General features: G+C 40.8%; 1 protein-coding gene across 5 annotated transcripts in view; it reads left to right on the top strand.

Moving 5' to 3' along the window:
* LOC118417031 (membrane-bound transcription factor site-1 protease-like) overlaps positions 1-18,935 on the top strand; it is a 99,353-nt gene that overhangs the window by 22,802 nt on the left and 57,616 nt on the right. For all 5 annotated transcript variants that reach the window (XM_035822377.1, XM_035822382.1, XM_035822380.1 and 2 more), the window contains exon 4: positions 3,927-4,029. In XM_035822377.1, the coding sequence (XP_035678270.1) occupies positions 3,927-4,029 (103 nt within the window). The remainder of the gene's footprint in view (positions 1-3,926; positions 4,030-18,935) is intronic.

Raw genomic sequence — 18,935 nt, 5'->3', positions numbered from 1 at the left:
AGAGGCAGGGAAACATACACATGTACAAGTAAATATACTGCAACAAATTTTGATATGAAGGTATCTTGGCCCTCTTGATGAGGATGGGACTAGGTCAGGTGAACTGAGGACTTTAAATGATGTAAACTGTACCTCTGTTATATATTTTGTCTCACCCTTACCTCTTGACTTCCCTCATTACCTACATGAAAAGCTGCCTGCAAGCTGATAACATCTTTCATAAATAAACAAAGGTTCAAACAAACAAATAAGATATCAGTTGCAAAAAGATTTCTGTTGCAAATAAGATTTCAGTGTATGGATAAATGTATATTAATGGCTGTGTGTGTATGAAAGCTTTTTCTGACAGACAACACTAAAGAGGCACATCTATCTGCATCTTGTGACCTTTGTAACAACAGTACAAATGTCAGTCCCGCTGCTAATGGCTGTTGGATAGCATATTGTTTACCCTTTTTCAACCCGGTTAAGATGGATGACATTTAATAAGGCTTTGGCAGCAGCGTGTAGCTGTAAGTGTTCATACACAGCCATCAGATTTGCTTAAAAAATGAATGTCGTTGCTTTTAGAGTAGAGGACACATCAATGTTTACAAGTCATAAAAGAACAAAGACACGCGTTACCTCCTTTTCTAGTATTACGTGTACCTCCATGAAAAATGGAAGTGTTGTTTTTGTTGAGTCTATCTGTGTGAGTGTGTCTGTATTTCCGTATTGATGTGGGCAGCATAAGACAAGATGATCTGGGTGGATTGTGGTCATATTTGGTAGGTGGGTGGGTATTGGAAAGACAAAGTTGACGGTCAAGTATGGACCTCCTGGCAGCTGTTCGTGGTACTGCAGCACAACTTCCGGTTTTGTGTATCTATTGTCTTAAACATTTTTATTTTTTCATCATCATCATCATCATCCGAGCGTGCTGGTTGCACGGATGGCCAGGACTCTCTTCCTCCATCCTTCCCTATCCTCCATAGCCTTGGGCAGTTCTTCAGCCGATCACCTAGTATCTTCAAGTAAAATCTATCTTTTGATGTCAGAAAAAATTGGTGTAGGTTTTGACTCCCTTGCAGCTTGTTTAATTTTTTAATGGTTGTTTTTATTTCTATCCTATAGCTACATGCAGTTGGATTCATACTCTAGACTTACCAGTGTTTTCTATAGGCTTTTTTGTCATCTTCAACTATCATCCTTTATTTGTCAGCTAGTTTACTGTATGATTCTTTTTGTTGATTTTAATAGCAAAAAAGTTAAATAGGGTAATACCGACATTGTCTTTTAGTAGGAAAATGCAGCCTATATTTGCTTGTTGATGGTATAACTTATAAGTGCTCACATACATTGTTAGTGCTGTTTGGTATGCTTGAATGCCTGCTGTCTTAACGTGTCATTAGTCTGTCAGGAACATATGCATCGTTATTAAGCAAATTAGAAATGAAGGTGTTACGTGGTGAGCCAGCCCTCGGGGATAGCATTAGCTACCTGACAACTTTTAAAGAAGTTTTAAGCCATCTGGTGAAGCTAAAGAGGAACTAGTCTAGAATAAAGAATAAAAGCTAACTTTTCACCTAACAACTTGCAAGGTTATTACAAGTTTTTGTACTACTGGCAATCAGGTCCAGGTTTAGGTCTGAACCTGATCCTCTGGATCTAAACCTGACCTGTACCTGAATTTTCTATAGTGGTACCCACCCTAGTCATAACATATTTCCAGGCCCTCCTAGCATCGTCATTATATGAGGAAGTAGGCTGGATGGATCTCTCTCCCAAGCTGTGCAGCGTAGGACCCAAGCAGCTATGCTCTAGGTGTTTACTTGATTTAGATTATAGTGCTTTTCCATGTAACATTTGATGGTATTGTGAAATAGGTGTTCTTTGTCAAGGTCACCTTTTCAAGGCCACCGTTTGACAGACACAATCATAACACACTAATACAACGAAATTCAGTAAATGTTTTGAATCAGCGTAGAAAAGAACTTAGTAAATCAACTAAACGGAAAAAAAAGTATTTAGATAGTACAATACAATAGTAGAATAGTGTTAATATTATATATTTTGAATTTAGCAAGGATTTGTAGCAAGGCAAGTGGCACATCTGCATGATAAGCACCACACACAACATGTAGGCTGCTCTAAAAATAGTACTATGTACGTTTGGCAGAATCTGGCAGGATTTCTCACAGCTAGTGAGCTACATAGAATTTCCCTTTAGAGGCAGCCACATCAGCTGGGCTCCAAGCTCTAAGGCCGAGCCCTCAGATTTCAGTAATGAGTACAGGTGAAACTAGAAAAGATCAAAGGTTGTGGCTTCTAATAGTAATGGCCAAGGTGAAATGGTACAATTTCTTTATTCATATTTGGTTATATGATTTTTGTAATGGAACTTAGAAGGATTTTCTCCTATCTGTTGACTGGTGCAAGTTACACATACATTAAAGATGCAGGGAGAACAAATATCAGCCCCACAGGATTGAACTTTTCACGGTAAAAATGTTATGCCTGTACTTCTGGGAGTGACAAACGATGAAGCTTTACCGAGATAGAAAGTGAGGATCTTGTCATCAGAGATAAGCCCCTTTGCATCTGGCTCGGACTCAAAAATGAGCCCCTGGCACCTACGTAGTCGTAAAGTGCCAAGCCAGGCAAGGGAGGCATGCGTAAAATGTGCGAGCAAGAGTCGTCGTGGAGACGGGCAGTCTAAGAGAGAGATACATCCTGGTGTTACACAGGGGCATCTCCGGCTGCTGATTTACCAAGCATGGCAGGAGTGTTGACAGGGCAGCTGGGTGGGATGGACTAGGCGGGATTCATCTTTCCATAGTTTTTCTTGGCGCTACTATCAACTGCACTTGATGGTGCTGCTGCTTCGGTGGAGACTTAGCCGTTAGTCTTTCATTAGAAGTGGAGCTGGCACCTATTTGTACCCCAGATTAATCGTTGTGACAGGAGGTAATTCAATTAGACGGGATTGCTGGTGCCATCTCATGGATAGGTAATCCCTTTGTCCATCTGTCCAACCCAGTCACATGGCCCCCTTTATCTCTCCTACATTTGCTACCCCTATCGCAGAGATGCGTCCTGCATACACAACTCTTAGAACCCACCAGTAATCAAGGCGGCACGGTGGAATGGACTGCCCCTGCTGTTTGGCAAAGCACACTGAGGTATTCATTTGGGGGCAATTCGGACTCAAGTGTTACGCAGTAAGATTGGATGAGAAAGCTGAAGGACGGATCGATACCGATCCATTTCTCGGACACAAAGGTTGTCAAGGGTCACTTATGCAAATAGGATTTAATATTCCCATGGATGATATTCCATGTGCTCATTGCCAAAGGGAAGTGGGTGCCCTTGACCAGTGAGAGGGCTCCTCCAAGTGCTGTTAATTGGTAAAGTTTTGAGTAGCTTGCTCTTTGTCATGATGTGTGGCTAAGGTGTGATATGTCTTCACAAAAACCATATAGCTCTTGCGGTAGTGGCGTCGGCCATCAATAGTCCGAGCCATTACAGAAATGGAGACAGACCGTATGTTACAGTCGGACTTGCTGCGTTTCCATAGGATGAATCGGAGACACCACGGTCAGGGTACAGTCAATCGATACGCCTGCCAAGGTGCCTGCCAGCGTGATTGCCATGGATCAATATTGCTGTGTTAATTTGATTAAATTTATTACAGTCCATTTTTTTGGGAGGGGGGGGGGGTTGTATTGTTCCTGCACTGTGACCCTGCCGGTGACCCAATCTGGCGGGATGGGTGTGTGTAGATTTCACGTACACCGGCACACACTTGTTAATAAAACATTATCTCTCCCAGTTTTGATCCTGCCTTCCGAATGCCCAAGACATGATCAAGTGGTGAGCTAGTCTGAGATTTGTATAAATCAGGCCGCGCATTAAAGTGATTGCTTTCTGACATTTGTCTTCTGCAGCTGCGAGAGCGGGCCCAGGCCGGACGGGATGCGCTGGAGGACCACCCCAACGTCAAACGGGTGACTCCACAACGTCGGGTGAGGAGGACGCTGAAAAGGATCGGTAAGTGTCCCCGCTTTTTATCACCACCGCCTCGAATTTGCAGGGCGATTTGATGGGAAGTTGTTAAATGGGTGGACAGTCGCATGGTGGGATGTGACATAGGAGACTGGACACGGATCCCTTAACAGCCAATTGCATGTGTCCGAAAAATAGCAGCAGTTACAGCTGCCATATATCTTGTTGTGCCGATGCGGACGGCTTGCTGGGTAATGTGTTGGTGGGCTCGCACGTCCCCATCGTTTGGCACACGGTCCGCCATGGGGTGCTGGTGACATACGCGCATCTGCCGACGCGCAATTACTCACTGTTTGTGAATTAGATGATAGCCCTGTATCTACATAAGTCGGGTCATTCGCTTGCAAATAAATGGTGATCAACCGGAGACCGTGATCACATCTGACGCGAAGATGTGCCGTCCGGGGAGGACGGTGAAGATTATCGACTCCGCACGACGTGCCAAATTTGCCACCTGTTCGCGGCCTAATATCGGGGAGGAGTGGACACTGGACGAAATCCCTGATCCCTGATTGCCCCCGCTGTAGCACTGTATAATTCAGTGTCCCGGCCACACCTCGCGGTACGGCTGGTGGATGGAGAACGGGGTGTAACAGATGACATTGCTAAGTGCCAAAGGGTCGGGGATGTAATATCGGTGGTATGGGGGTAATGTGTGCGGGTTGGCGAGCAGGGTTTCGTAATGAACGTGAGGCGCATAATGCCGGGGTGGTAATGGTATGGCACAGCCCCCAGGGTACAACCTGCCATCCAGCCTAAATGCACGCCTGTCCCTTGGCAAATGATCGTTTCGTCCCCGCCACATTAAATATGAGCATGTGATTACGGTCCCCGGCATGGGTAAATAATGGTGTGCTGCAACAAGATAACCAAGCCCGGGTATTTACCCATCACTTCTCCCCTCCGTCCTGATCCATCCAATGGGACATTAGCTAGCCCGTTCCATTTGTATATGTATAAGGGGGCTTAGGTGGTAGCTTTGAAAGAGGATGGTGGTGTGTCTTGTGTGTCGGAGGCTGTCCACAGATACACTTTGCAGGCCGTTGGCTGCTTCAGAAATCCTCATAAAAAGAAAGGCCCATCCGTGCCGGGTCCCTGATTAATGATGCTGTCTACAGGAAGGATTCCAGGCAAGGTGAGCCCACCAATCTTGTTAGTCAGCCACAGACGACACTTTGTTATCTACGAGCTGTGGAGCCGCATCAGGTCTTACTGTGAGATGTGGCTCATCGGTACTTCTGTTGTTACCGGTATTTATACTACGGATGTGTGGTCTATGTGTGCTGTATCTGTTGAAGAATGCTACCTCTCTATATAAGAGTCCGTGTTCATCTTTGTACTTTGTATTGGTGATATTTTCAAAGCCTGTTATTCTATCATGACATTCTCTGTCATTATTCTTATCTACTGCGCAGCATGTATACTGTAGTGGTACAGAAGCTCGACATTATTACAATTATCTATATATGTTACAACTCATGATGCATATGGCCTGTGTTTTGAAACCTACGGCAGATCTGAGAATGGTTAAAAAAAATGTCATATATGTGCAAGGTGGTTGGTAACTGCTCCTTTACATGGAACCATCTTGCACAAATTCTAAGAGGATGTACAAAAAATGGTATCTAATGTATGTCATTAGATTTGACTTAGTAGATGAATTATGAATCCACAATTTACAGTTTTTGCTAACCAGTACATGTAGTTGTTAATGTCTACTTCTGTATGTATGTTTTAATGATATTGATTTGTGCAATACTTAAATACTATATTGCAGTCAGTGATAACGCTACTTGAAAAGTATTGTGCCAAAGTAAATGTTATCGAAGTCCTTCCCCCGCCAAAGGATGTCATCTACAACTCCATGTAACATGAATGTAGATGCTCTATGTTTTATGGCCTCTTCATTAATAGTCTTTATTGATTTATTGCCAAGGTACTCATGGAAAAAATATAGCTAATATTATTTTATGTAGCTTATTTTATTTATTTTAAATGAATAATGATACATGACTTGCTATTGTCATTGTGTTTATAGCGTACACGATACTTGTACATGATTGCCCAAACTTTCTGCCCGTTAATAAGACGTCCCTGTGATGCCTTATAATTGTATCATATTGAAGGACAAAATTGTATTTTCTGAAGCTTCATATATGACAGCTGATTATAACATTGGTAACAGATTTTAATTTTGTTAGAAAGCGTAATATTTTAGCATTATTAGACTACGCTCTTGGCATCCCATGGGGACATATTTCAAAATTTGATGATCGTATTTGTAATATCATTTGTTGCCATGAATATATCATTAAGAACAGAGTTCATTTGATACATTTTTTGAGGTTGATTCAATTTCGGGGCTCAAAATATTTTTATTTCTCTGCAAACCTGCACTAGAACATGTACTATCAAAAAATCCCCAGCACCAGATAACTTTTACTTACACCTCGAAATTTTGTATCCTTTTGATTCCAACAAAAAACAATGTTTCTGGTCATATGTTTGTATGTTCCCGGTAGTATCTTACGTTATCTGAACGTTGCTTCTGTGAAGAATTCAAGACATTTTTTAGATGCTACATTGGTGACCGAGTCTGGACACGGTTGGAAAAGAGTCACCTCGCCCTGTTGGATGGGGATATGATGCTAGGGGCCTTGTGTTTGAGGGGGTTTATGGGGTCAAACCTTAGCATGTAAAAGAACCCAACACACTTGTCAAGAAGAGTAGGGGTGAACCAGTATGCTTGGCTTAATACGGAAGCCCGTTGCACTTCTAGCTAACAAACAAAAAAGTGTCACGCTTCATCCTTTTTCGACCTTTACCTTTTTTCCTAGCCCATGTGACTGCTACTAGTATGGTAGGCTTGTTTTACATGTGTTATGAGCCGGTGCAAGCTTGGTGCAGGCCAGGCAGACGTACAAAAATGTATAAGATATACCTGCACAGCTCCAGTGATACCTGCCCTAACCTGCACATACGGTGGTATTTTGAGCCCCACTACGTGTGCAGCATCCATGGTAGGACACAGCTCTGTTCCAATTCTAATTACAGTTACTTGTACTTCCACACGTGTATCCGCCTCCCGCAATTTTGGAGTCCATAATCCGTACCTGCCGAGGAAACTGCCACGTCGGCGGATTTTTCCCTGGTAGGTGTAATTATTACCTTCTGGGCAAGACGAGTCGGATGACAGATAGATGCATGGGCACATGTGATGTAGACTGTCCTCAGCACATATTTTACTTCGGCTGAGATTAAGGTGAGTGATGTGATGTATCTTCTACATGTACAAGTTAGTGTGACACTACAGCTGCTTACAAATGACATACCGCGTATTTACTTTGCCAAGGTTATATTTTCAGTGCTGTTTGTAGAGAGCATAAATCGAGAAGCTGTGGATAGATGCCTTTGATAGGAAAGAGGAAATGAGAAAAGTAGAGATGAGGAAAATTTTGATACCGGCCTTCCTGGCGTCTTTCTACTGTATTGCTGCAGAACTACCGCTTTTGATATCTTGTGTTCTGGTGTGATTTTTTAGTGGTATATCCTGCAAGTATAACGGTTCTGATGTTGCTTTGTCAGTATCTTTACCTTGTACATGTACATTGTATGTCAGTATTTCAGCATCCAAATGTACCTATGTACTCCTTGCCAGGAACTAGAAAGAAGCGTTTTCAGGGATATTTTTTTTAAGTGAGGGCAATGCAAGGGGATAAGCAAGGGGGGTTGTGTGGAGTTATAGAAAATTTGACAATGGCTTTTGAAGGTCAAATTTTGGTTAGTATGCTACATTTGAAGACTGGCCATCTGTGGACTGATGATAATGGACGGTCTGAATTTTCCATTTTTGGCAAAGGGAAAGAGGGGGGATGAGACCTTAGGGAAAGAGGGGGATGCTAGAGTTTCCGTTAATTATAGAAAAATCTGAATTTCGTTGATTAATGCATCATGTCTTGGTAAACATCTATCCAGTCTGCTTCGCTCCCTTGGACCCTCCTCCAAGGCTAGGTATTTTGGGTGGGTATTGTATATGAATGAACTCACCAGCCCAACTCGGTGACCTCTGTAACAGCCCGCTTTCTTCCATTGATGAGAACGAGGACCAACTGATGAAGTCCTGAGAACAGCTCACCTCCGGTACGCCTTCCCTAAATTAGGTTCTCAACCCTTGACTGCGGGGTAAGAGTTAGAGTAATCCGCCTGGAGATTGATTTTAGTGCGGCACCTTCATCTTCCAGCCCCTCGTAACTTTTCCCATAATTTTGAGGTACTTCAAGTCGGTAACTCACTCGTCAGAGAACCAGGTGTGTTAAATCGTAAGACCCACTCGTACCGTACGATAATATGATTTTTTAAAATCAGATTGCAACACTTGTGGGATATTCTGGATAACACTGTTACTATGACGCTTCACTGTGTATAATATATTATCATCAATCAACTATTATTAACAACCAAATGAATACTCAAGTATTTGAAAAGAATTCTTCTCATTTAGACACATTCTTCTGGTCGCTTCCAAAAAAATGACCCTAAATCAGCATCTGACCACCTCTAGCGATGATGCTAGGGTCATATTTCAGAACAAAAAAATGAAACTATTCCTGGGTATCAAGAAATACAAACAAACTAGAGTTCGGCGACCTCATACCTCCATGAAAATTTAGAGCTTTCGTAAATTTCATGCAATTGACCAACACATTAACATAATTTATGCATGGTGTTGTTCATCATTGACTAACGTACACATGTCACAATTATAAAATTCCCATTATTGATCATAAAGCGGTTTTGAAATTTTACATAAATTATGCAAATAAGTTCCTCATTACCATATTTGGTATCTGCTTATATTCCACCTATCATAATTAACATGTGTTACATGAATTGAGGTCCAGTTATTGAAAACAATGGAACTATACAATTTCCTCATTAATTATGCAAATTAAGTCCTCATTTGCATAACATGTATATCATTATTAACATCTTTGCCTAAGCTACCTGCATGCCTAAAATGCAGGCAATCCGTCGTTCCTTTCTGCAGTTATCCTCTTTGGAGTGTCTTGACAAAAACGCCCCTGCAGTCCCACAATTAAATGTTAGGGGACTGAAACTTGCCCCACTTTTTCATGACGCTAACAGCTATCTACCACTTAAATGTCACGACCATGTCACGTCCGCGACAAGAGATAAATTGAAAAAACTGCTATGATAGGATATTTTCATTAATTATGCAAATGTACTCCTGTTTTGCATGATTAGTATTTTATCTTGTACAACATTGTCTAAGGTACCTACATACCAAAAATCATGAAAATCCGTTGTTCCCTTCTTGAGTTATCCTCGTCAGAAGTTTTTGACAAAAATGCCCCTGCTATCCCAAAACTAGACGCTAGGGGGCCCAAACTTATGTCATTTTTTCCTGAGCACAAGAGCTGTCTAATACTAAAAAATCGTGACCATGGCATGTTCAGAACACCGAGATAGCAAAAACGGAAGTTGCGCTGCAGTACCAAGGGGAGTCGCTAGGGGGTCCAAAATCTAATCATTTCCAGCTTTCGTCAGACACTACCAACAGACCAAGTATGAAACCAATCCACCCAACCGTTCATGAGTTATTTTGTTTACACACACACAGACAGACAGACAGACAGACAAACGCGGGGTAAAATATAACCTCCATGACATTTCATGGAGGTAATGACTGTTTTTCATGTTTTGTGTGTTACTGTTAGGTTGTCTTTTATATCTTATTTCTTGTTCCTACAAACTGCCTGTCCAGGTGCTGGTTTGGAAATTTGACCCCAGCATTACCATATCAAATCAGATTCCTTTTTTTTTCTTCACTGAGCAGCAGAATGCATACACTCAATCATTATTTATTTTTCAAATGATGGTACACCCTTTGAAACATGAATCCCCCGTACGGTGAGTGTGCTGAGACCTACGCATCACCCAGTGCAATTAGCCAACTGCTGCCATAGCTTTGATTTACACACAGCCTGTAAGAAAGTTTTATAGGGCTTGTCTAAGTGAGGGTACTAATATGTCAGTTATGACTGGGAATAATAAGGTAGCGGTGAAAACGTATAGGGCAGCATCTCATTATTTGGCCAACAGGTGGGGACGAAGTCAGCGTGCAGCCAAGGATGCATTAAGTCTCTTAGTCAGGAGAAAATGGTCCAGTCGGGTTGGCATCATCATGTGAGCACTGGGTACCATTATTAGTTGCAGTCGCCAGGTAAAGTGAGTTTTTAATGGCATACAATAACAGTAAGTTTGCATGAGGAATGCTGGACAAATGGAGAGACATTGCATAGTAGAACCCACCCTGTGTACCCCCGATTGAATTTTTCTTGTTTCTAGTCAAGCACAGTGAACATGTGGGACAAAGGAGGACTGCTGTCTTATGGTTAATAAAGTTGGATTGTCAAACATTATTACCTAAAACATGAATTTTGTGGCTCTTTGTCTCACTGCTGTTTCGTACAATTAGAGAATGTAGCTGGCATGAGCGTGCAAGTTGATGAAAAATAACGGTTTTATCGTGACTAGTGCAACAAGACAATTTTATGATGCGCTATCACATTTACAAGTATTTCTGTCTGGTCTCAAGCTTTTATGGTTACAGTATATGCATTTATCTGATTAATTAGTAAATTTGAACAATAAGCCTGCTCATGGTTCCAACTGCACATGCACAGTGAAATGCATCATGGGTAATATGTCAAAGGTGAAGGCACCATGTACCTTATGCAGTTGGAAAGATGAACAAGTTTATTGCTAGTGGTAATTTCTTCTGGACGGATATTGTAACTTTGCAAAATAGAAAATAAGTATGTAATTTGTGTGATAAACCGATATGATGTGGTAGTGTTAAGTGGAAATATCATATTCATATCAATGTAAATTGGGAAATAATGAGCCTGGCATCTACATGTATATCCACGAATCATTTACATATTAATTTATCACAGAAGTTACTGTACTGGACATGCTATGGTCATCAGCATCTCGTAATTATTAGATTTTGATCATATATTATGGAGATATGTCAATACCTTCTTGATTAAGAGAAATATTCTGACATTGATATGTGATAGCTGCATTTTTGAGACCTGTATGATAGAGTCAGCAGTGATTCTCTCTCCCTTCCATATCTCTATCGCTGGTAGGACATTAGGCAGCTCGTATCTGTTATTGCCCCTGGTAAGACCTTCTCTTTCAGTTCGCCGATACAAAGGCCTTTAGTGAGATAAAAGAGGGTGAGAACAACCGTTACTTCTGTCCAGTCCAGGTTCTGCTGTGAATAATAGACTCAAAGATTGTACATGTCAGAGCAATCGTGCAAGCTTCAGCAGGGCTCGAAATTCATTTTTGGGAATAGGTGCACTGGTGCACCCAAACTAGAAAATTGGGTGCACCAAAATATTTTTGGGTGCACCACATAAAATAAAGTAGAATATCAGAATAACATAATTGCAAACCTACTTATTATAATTAGTTATTAGTAACTTCAGAAATCGGAAGTACTATATGACAGTCATTTTATTATCTTTCTAACTCACAGATGTCAAGAATATGGTGTTTACTTAGTATACTGACATCTTAACATACATAAGCCTATCAAAATATTAGGGTGTACCCACAGAAAAAAATTGGGTGCACAGCTCCAATTTTGGGTGCACAAAAACCCAGTATTTCGAGCCCTGCTTCACGTTCCAGGCATACATGTTTATAGTGCGATGGTACGACCAGATAGTGCAGCAGAAAGATAGGGACTTCACAACATGATGTAATCTTAATGGGGCCGAGTTCGTGCAGTAGTCCTGATGATGGATCTCATGATCATGTTGCTATTAGGTCATGGGCAAGGGGTAGACGCACCTTTTGGATTTGAACAGTTGCCAAAAAAACGAAACAATTATTACATCAAATGCATAGATGGTAGATAAAAAATAATATTGCCACACATGCAGGGCGGAATGTAAGTATGAATTTGTGTAGCTTCTACATCTTTCATCTTCTTCAGATAGGCTTTCCAGTCACGAGCATTGTGTCTAAATCTGGTTCTAAGATCCTGTCAAGTCTGCCCATACTCAAAGTGTCTTTCCGTGGACGTTTATTCTTTGGTCTGTAGTCAAAGGCAGTTTTTGGATTCAGCCATCCATCTTTGTGTCTTGCATCAGTTTTTAGTGACAGCAAAAATGGAAATGAAAATAATAATGAAATATGTGATGTATATTACAGTCTTTTTAGGTCTTAATTAAAATGTTTGGATGCAAAATCATGACAGCAAGAAAATGTATTTCTTTTTATTTTTACAACAAAAATTGCAGCAAAAAAACCTCCTTTGCCCTTCTACCAGAAAATCATGTCACCACAAGAAATAACGATTCAGTATCTTAACATGGAATACTGTATCTTTTACTCTTGATTCTTTCTTTCTTTTTTAATTGCTCCAGTTGTAGCTAAGTACCGTATCTTTTTATAGCCTACCTGATTGATTGCCTGGAAAATTGGCATGATGAGTTTATGGTCAGACATGGTCCAGATGCCATGATTATTATTATCTGCTTGTAGACATGTTTTATGATTTGATGTTCTAGGAGGAACGTAGAAAGATATTAGGCTATCTTAAATCATTTCTATGGATGGTATTTTCACTTATGATTTTTTTAGAAATCAAGAAAACGTTAAGTACTTAGCAATGGTAAACTGCTAACCTTAGGTGTAAATGATGCCCAAGTGGCGTTTGTGGTAAGCAATCCTGCTGCTTTGACATATGGGTAAAAAAAATTCCATGGATCCACCGGCAAAAGTTTGATATCTGGATTAGCCCCAGCTTCCATATAGATAAATATCTAGCTGCATGTACACTGACAAACAAACCATAAACGTAACAATACTTCTGAAGACAAGTCTTACTTGGAGAAGGTGATTATTTTAGCCACTGAAACCCTGTGCTTCTTGATGTGGTGTCCGTTGCTATGGCTCAGTTGGCCAGTACGACAAAATATTCCTGGACCACCCCTCAGTACAAACTGTGCTTCTTTCACTGTCACTTTCCATATCAAAAAACATAATAAGTATATCAGAAGGTTTTTTTCCCTTGACACAATATAGCAGTTGGAATTCTCTCACTAATGTTGACGGCCACAATTTGATGGATACATATCCCTGTAAGGTATTGAAATAATGACTCAAAGACATTAAGTTTTGAAGAGCGATTCTTCACATCTCCAAGTGTTCATGTTTCAGGAAAGTATATCTTTTAGTATCTTGACGTTTCCAAAAAAACATATCATGTCCATTAAGGGTTTATAAGGAAAATGCAGAACCTGTTTTGGTCAGAGGTCAATCCTTGTTGCCGAATCTGATGTTGATGCTTCAAGAGGAACATCTGTCAACGGCGGAGCAGAAAGTACCCTCCTTAGGCAGGTAATCTCGGTGAGAAGTAAGGATGTCTTGTGATGGACCGTACGTGGGTGGAATGGCCTTCTGATGGACTTGTAGGTGAGGCCATCTGAGCGGTAACAGATGGACAACTGCAGCTGGAATGGGAAGCTACAGGCTGTCCTCATAGCCACCCCCTCATCAATGTGTCTGATTTTCATCTCATCAATGTTTGTACCGTAGTCTGTCAAGTAGATAAATATCTAGCTGCATGTACACCGACAAACAAAACCATAAACGTAACAACACTTCTGAAGACAAGTCCTACTTGGAGAAGGTGGAATGGTAAGCTACAGGCTGTCCTCACAGCCACCCCCTCATCAATGTGTCTGATATTCATCTCATCAGTGTTTGTACTGTAGTCTGTCAAGTAATCAGATTCTGTCTGGAATAATCAGGCATGGTCCAGGTCAGAGGTCACCTTAAAGGTCAAAGGTGATGTGATGATTTTGCTCTATATATATTCATTGTGTTGTGTCTAGACTTCCTGATAAGGTAGCCAGGAGGCTAATTTGTGATATGCATGAACTCAAACATCTATTGTTATTTCTGCATAGCAATTACGTACAAATGTTTCATCAATTACACACTCAAGCACAACACACACACACGCCTTACATTTTGTATAATGCACTTTTTTATCACCTATCCAAAATTTTAAAAATTACTTGTATCATGAATTGTACTTTGAAGCAATCAGTCATTTAGAAAAGAGGGTATTGTTCTGTTATTATTCTCATGCTTTTTGCAAGTGAATATTAGTTACTAACTTAATGTGCCAGTATCAAGTGCCACGACCATGCCCCAGATTTAAGGACAGGGCAGCCATTCTGCTCAGCAGGAAAAGCTCTGTAGCTCCAGTGCTTGAAATACCCACTTGCGCACTTGCAAAGGCAACCCCATTTTGCTTGGCCTAGCTGCAGTACTGGCACGGAACGATATGATGATGATTTTGCTTGGCCATACTTGATTTTAAATCAAGGTAGGGCAGTGCAGTGCACAGCCTGAAATTTTGCAGTTAGAACACCACTTTCCCCCCCCCCCCCCCCCACCTATGTGCATAAGATTTTGTATTCATTTCTTCAATTCTTGATTAGATAACACATACAGTAAGAAGTTACATGTAACTGGAAGAAAAGATAATGGATAAGAAGCTGATTTAAAGAAAATGATACCTTGGAACTGCAGCAACCTAAAATGTTGATGGTGCAACCTGGCTTTTGACTCATATTGCCGCCTGAGCAACACGGCTGAAAATAAAATATTTTGAGCACTGAACTCGTTGGTAGATCATTTCAGCCCAGAGCTCCTCTCACATCCAACCCCGTTAAATGGGTTGGAGTGTGCCGTATCATTTATCACGTCCCCACTGAATATCAGAACCTTAAAATTGTCATGAAATATTCACCGTCGCTGCCACTTAAGATAGCGACTGTCAACTTTGTGCTTAAGTGTTCTTAAGGTGGGTCCAAGGAGAGTATTGGTTATTACAGACACAGCCTTAATGTTCCGTATAGCGTTTTACCTACCATGATTTGTTGCGTAGGTGATTATTATTCTGGCCTTGAAATCAATGGGTTGGAAAAGATACTGTTGATGATACTTCATTTCTTTGGAGAGAGAAACTGATGGATTAGTGAATGGATCCGTCAGATTTTAGAGAAAATGCAGTCTGGTCAATCACAGGATGGTATTGTATACAGGCAAGACCAAGGGAAAGTAAAATTAGGAGTAGCACCAGGCTGACTTTATTTATTAATTTTATTCATTAGTTTGGCTGGCATGATTATATGAATGACATTGGTGTGCTCATCAATTTTCATCCGTTTACCCCCAAAAGTTTGAGACCATACATAAAATCATGCCAAAAAAGCTGCAAAATAAGCAAGTGTATGCAGTTTCCCATCCATTTTTGGATGCCCAAACGATGTCATCCATCAGATGACATTAATGAAAAAATCTAAAATATGTGAAATCCCTTTAAAAGAGGTTTTTAGAGTGGATTCTTGAAGTCCAGAACATAAATTAGCATCAAATGTTATGTTAGTGGTCTTTTTTCGCAAGGGTGTTATTTATCTGCTTAAAAAGAATAAGTTGAATTGAATGGAGAAAGTATCAATTTGTACTGATTTGTATTTGGAAAAATTCATTTCATTTTGGTCAACTAAAGGAATGTAAATTTGAAATATCATTCAATGATCCATCTTTTTCTATTGTTTCACTTTGGTTTGTAACCTTTGTTGTAAAAGCAGTGCAAATGCCAAGTTCAAACTGAACCTTATACCCCAGGCACCTTTCATGTAACCAACATAGGCACCAATAATTAGAACTGCTTGAAACGCCACAGACAGGCAAAGAAAACTCTAAAATAGTCTTTACACCAAGGATTTACACTGTATTTGTGTCTAGACGTCTAATACTACATCCAACCTGCGGTGGTCTTACCTCATTCCATTTCATCACCTGTTACATGTGACGCCCTTTTGCTTGGTGCAAAGATACCTACCATTGTGTCAAACATACATGTTATTCTACTCAGAATATAAGACATGTCCTTGGTTCTGATTTGCCTTCCAAGTTGCTGTGGAATGTACACCTGTGTAAATTTTCTGACAGCTGTATCAAATAGCTTGTGATTTTTTTACACCCCACAACAGAGGTGTGGTCGAGTGCAGATTTGTCACTTGTAGATTTGATTTTGACCAGAAAGCAACTTGAAGCTTGCAGAGTTTGTTTCGCATAACTGGTAAATTGCCTTAAGGATTGTACAGTAAGTGCTGGCTGTGTAAGACTGGACTGTAATACACATGTAGCCTGGTACCTGGTTACTAAGTCTCCTTGTCCTGTTTGTTTTGATACCAGAGAAGGACTGTGATGTCTAATCTACTCACAGCCCACACTAGGATGGACCCAGGGCCAGCTTGAATTTTTTTCCACCTGCCCAATTTCCATTGACGGAAAAATCCTTCAAAAAATTAATTGACAATGTCTTGCCACGGGATTGGTCAAATTTGAGGGCTAACAACAATATTGCAGCCCATGTTGTTGTGAACAAGTAGATGTTGATAAAGAAAATAGTAGAAAATTCAAACCGAGATTTTATTTCAAATTTCCTTCTATGATAGTATGAGGTTTTGGTGTTTGTTAACTTGCTTATCAGATTCCGTGTTGTCGTTTTTTAAATCCTTACCCACACTCTTTTTCCATCAAGGAGATTGAAAATTTTCGGTCACACGCAGCAGAGTTCCATTTTTGATGGAAAAAGGACGCTGGCTAGAGCCCTTGACGGACCCCAGTCCTTTTTTATTCAGTGTGTTAGGCGCTTTAACATGCTCAAGGTGTGGCACTCCTGGGGACCGCTGGCTGTATGTCAAATCCAAGAGGACGTCCCCAGGGATAAACAAGTCCACTAGCCCTATAGTCCCGGGCAAGTGAAAATGCCAATCGGGCAAGTGCATGTCCTTCCCCACTTTCCCGATCGGACAAGTTAGCTTTTCTCAATTGAGTGAGATTTTGATGTACTTGCTACTTTTCAAAGTCATGACATCAAGCATTGATTAACACAGAAAATAGAGCCAATAACAAAAATTCCATGAATATACATAGAAAAATGTCATTTAGATTTCGGGCAAGTGAAAAGTTGGTTCGGGCAAGTAATTTTTTTAAGTACTTGCCCGATAGGACAAGTCAATTTTAGAAGACTTGTCCAACCTTGGACCGTCCCTAATGGAAGCTAGGTTCACCTGAGGAAATGGGTGTATATTCATTGCCTTTCCCAAGGACACAACATTGGCGACTGCTTTGGATTCGAACCCAGAACTGTTAGATTCTGAGTCAACCCTAATCACAAGACCACCTTGCAACCTCTCGCCTGACGGTGTTGTTTTAAGGCGTGCTTTGCCGCATGAAATACATACATGTAAGGAACCTCTGGCATTCAAGTGTTATCTTATGTCTTATACCAGAGGTCAAACTACTCCGAGGTTTTTCGGGGCTTAATGCAGAATCGCCTGAGTGCAAGCCGTTATCCCGCTGAGTTGTGCCCTGGGGAATTTCAGCCCTTCCAGGCTTTAATGGGAATTACTGATCAGCAAGGGAGAGGGAGATTGTGGAGGTGGTCAGCCTGCTGAAGGAGACTGGAATTTCTTGCTTCGTTTTAGGAACAAGAAATCCTGGACTTGAGGGTCGGGAGTTCGAGTCCCAGCCACTGTCACTCACCCGACTTCCATGTACTTGGTAAGGGAGTTTCATGTTGGTGGAAAGCTAGACCATGACCAAGTTAAAGACCCACCCTGCTCACTAATACTAGTACGCCCAGTTGTGGGATGAAGAAGGCCCCTCAGTCTGATCTTTAAGGCTTGTGCTTACTGTAGTACAGAGCTGTTATGTTGTACCTAGTATTACATTGGTAAGATGGGCAAAGCATTGGCAATGCTGATCTCTGCAATATTGAGAAATGGTTGGATGCAAACAGGCTAACTCTCAATGTCCGTAAATGCAAGTCTATGCTTTTTGGCACTATAAGAAGGCTGCGTCTAGAAACAGAAGAACTAAATCTTACCCTTTCTGGTACTTATTTGGAAGTTGTTGCATGTTTTAAATATCTAGGTGTTTGGTTTGATTCCTGTCTTACATGGAGTATACACATTAACAAACTATGCAGTACGGTGTCCTCTAGGTTGGGAGTGTTAAGACGTTTAGTACCCATTTTACCACCTAAGACACTTTCCATGCTGTTTAACTGTATGATTCTTCCTAAGATTGATTATTGTGATACTGTATGGGGCAACTGCGGAAAATCTCTCTCTGACAATCTCCAGAAACTCCAAAACCGTGCAGCACGGCTTGTGCTCGGTCTGTCACGTAGATCACATGTAGATAATGACCATCTGTCTACATTAGGTTGGAAATCTCTGGCATCTCGTAGGAAAATGCACCTCCTGCAAACCGTCTTCAAGTCAATCCATCAGCAGTTACCAGAATACTTACAAATATTTAACAGAACATCTCACACATACGCAACAAGGCTTAATTCAAACCTATCACTACAACTACCGAAAGTCAGACTTGAATCTGGCCGTAGAAAATTCGAATACAGGGGTGCATTTTCATGGAACGAGTTGCCGCCAACGGTTAAAGTGGCCAGTTCTGCACTGTCGTTCAAGAAACTGATAAGAAACGGTAATCACTGCTGACCCCTGACCTCCTGACCCGGCACTAACTTCGATTAATGAGTTATGATTTTGATTTATGTTTATGTATATATTGTTACTTTGATTTGTTCATTTGATTTGTATCTTATTTCTTGTTATGCTATTTTGTGTACAGGGCACAACTGAAAAGCAGAACGCATAGTACTGAGTTGTCCACCCTGTCTAAATAAAACAGAAATAAATAAATAAATAAAGATGGGCAAAGCATAGGGATATTTC

The sequence above is a fragment of the Branchiostoma floridae genome, chromosome 6, assembly GCF_000003815.2.
Source record: "Branchiostoma floridae strain S238N-H82 chromosome 6, Bfl_VNyyK, whole genome shotgun sequence".
Classification (NCBI taxonomy): Eukaryota; Metazoa; Chordata; class Leptocardii; order Amphioxiformes; family Branchiostomatidae; genus Branchiostoma; species Branchiostoma floridae.
This window is presented reverse-complemented; position numbering and strand designations above follow the sequence as displayed.